The 2,254-nt window shown below is 39.3% G+C and overlaps 1 protein-coding gene across 1 annotated transcript in view; it reads right to left on the bottom strand.

The window, feature by feature from the left end:
- The window catches only part of wdr75 (WD repeat domain 75), a 13,362-nt gene that overhangs the window by 7,832 nt on the left and 3,276 nt on the right, over positions 1-2,254 (bottom strand). The window contains exons 8-10 of the mRNA XM_014026192.1: positions 806-894; positions 573-731; positions 433-492 (exon numbers count right to left, since the gene is read on the bottom strand). Of these exons, the coding sequence (XP_013881646.1) occupies positions 433-492; positions 573-731; positions 806-894 (308 nt within the window). The remainder of the gene's footprint in view (positions 1-432; positions 493-572; positions 732-805; positions 895-2,254) is intronic.

Below are 2,254 nucleotides of genomic sequence, written 5' to 3'. Positions count from 1 at the left end.
CCCTACGTCTCCTGGCAGCGTTAAACATAGCCTGTACTAGCTGAATAGATAGAATAATTACAACTTGCCCAATTGCAAGACATTCATGAAAAAAATCACTCCATTGTCTCGAGACGATGAGCCTCTGCTAGTTATCAAATTTCACTTCCTGTTTACTACCGCAAAGCTTGTCGCCGATATCTGACATAATCATGCGTTGCGTAGCCTCGTTTATTCGCATCAAACAGTCGAGAGGGAAACTAGATGGAAACAGTCTAGATTCGAATTTTTATTTATTTAATTTTTTGTGAATTTTGAAAAGTTCGATTAAAAATTCACTCTACAACTGGACGGAAACATGATGACTTTAAGGCTAATTAAGGCCTTATTTTTGGATTGATTAATTCAATGACTTTTAAGACTTTCCAAGGAACTGTTAGCGTCTGCTCTCACCTTGGACCAGACCCTGAATGACGGCTGAAACTTTCACTCTGCTCTGGATGACGGTGATTTCTGAAAAAGAGAATAAATCAATGATTTGTTGGCYTCAAACGGTTTTACTTCCTCAGCTTCAGTAAACCAGCAGCTCTCACTGTTGTCGCTGTGGGACGTGCAGAACAGCGCCCCGTCGGGCGACACGGCGATGTGCGTGATGGCCGCCCCCAGTCGGGGCAGRAAGTCCCTCTGGCTCTCCTGGCCGTACCTCCACTGGACCAGGACCGACTCTACGCCTCCGCTCAGCAGGTTGGTGCCTGGCCCGAGGACAAACAGACACTTTCAGTTTGGCTGGCGTCGGGGCAGCTAGCAGAAAAACGCTGAGTCGTACCTTCAGGCGTGAAGCGGACGGAGCTCACGGCGCTGTGGTGCCAGTGGAGCGTGGTGTAGGTGTACTCCTTCTTCTGGTTTAAGTTCCTCCTGAGAGAAGAAAACCAGAACAATCAGACTCTCTGCTGGTTTTACTCCCAGATCAGTTCTGTTATTCAGACTTCGGCTGCTTGTTTCTTCAGTTTGAGCTGAATCAGAAAGAAATCCTTAAAGAGACAAAGAAGAACTTTAAAAGACCAGAAAGTCTGAAGAAGTTTAGCTCCAGACCCATTCAACAGATGACAGGAAGGAGCGACTCATTAGGCAGGTTTCACTAAGTTAAATTTAAGACCTTTTCAACACTTTTTAAGACCATTAGGAATAACATTCAAGAATAAACAGACACATTAACAAAAACATTCAAATGGTCTCAGAAACTTTAACATAAAACCTTTTATTGCTATAAATTCAGATATTGCTGGGTTGCAGTCAGTGGCGCCTGCAGAAATGTTTTCAGGGGCGGCCATTGAAAAACCAGAGGTGGCACACCAAAACTAATATCTATAAACAGAAATTTTATCATGTAGTTGTAAACATGACAATTTGAAAACTATGGCAATATATGGATGTGATAATATGTGTTCGATTTGTAATGTTTACGGATAATATTACTGATTCTGTGACGTTCAGAGACAAAAAACAACAAAAAAACTATCTGCACTTCTGTAACAGTTCAGTTTTTAACTTGTTCTGTATCTTTACCATAAGTTGTCCTTACATCGCTACATATTTCAGTGGTGTCAGAAGTATTTGTAATGTTGGGGGGACACACTGGTGGGGGGTCTGGGGGTCCTCCCCCAGGAAATTTTGAAATAAGTAAATGCCATTTCCTGCATTCTGGTGTATTTTAACAGGTTGTTAAACAGACTTTTACCTACTTAGAAAAACACTTAATGTGAGTATTTTATAAGTCAAGTGGAATAATTTTATTTGTTGAGCGAGGGAAACACTGAGTGAAGTAATATTTTATAAATGTGGGGGTTTAAATGAATTACATTTTAAATTTGATGGAAAACTGCCCTTCAAAAACGATGTCTGTCATTTCCTTTAAAATGTCAAAATATATACTTTAAAGACATTTACAAGAAACAAGCTTTTTAAATTTTAAAGCTAATCATCTTTTCTATGTATGTTAAAAGTTTTGTTTGTTTGTTGATGTTTACTTTTGTGAAGAAAAACAGTGATTATAAAACCCCAAAACTGGAAATAAAGATTAAAACAAGCACAATTACAAACTACATCTACTTACTAAGTTATTTTCTTTTCATGTCATATTAGTTTTAATAAATATGATTTTGGTCTGTGAGAGAAACTGGAGAAAACCCACTGCTGCACAGGGAGAAAATGTAAACACAACCCAGAAAGTTGAACTAGCTCCTCCTTAGAGGCAATATGTTGCTCTACTGTACTG

This window comes from Austrofundulus limnaeus, unplaced genomic scaffold, assembly GCF_001266775.1.
Source record: "Austrofundulus limnaeus strain Quisiro unplaced genomic scaffold, Austrofundulus_limnaeus-1.0 Scaffold533, whole genome shotgun sequence".
Lineage (NCBI taxonomy): Eukaryota > Metazoa > Chordata > Actinopteri > Cyprinodontiformes > Rivulidae > Austrofundulus > Austrofundulus limnaeus.
Note: the sequence above shows the minus strand (reverse complement) of the source record. Positions and strands in the feature narration are given on the sequence as shown.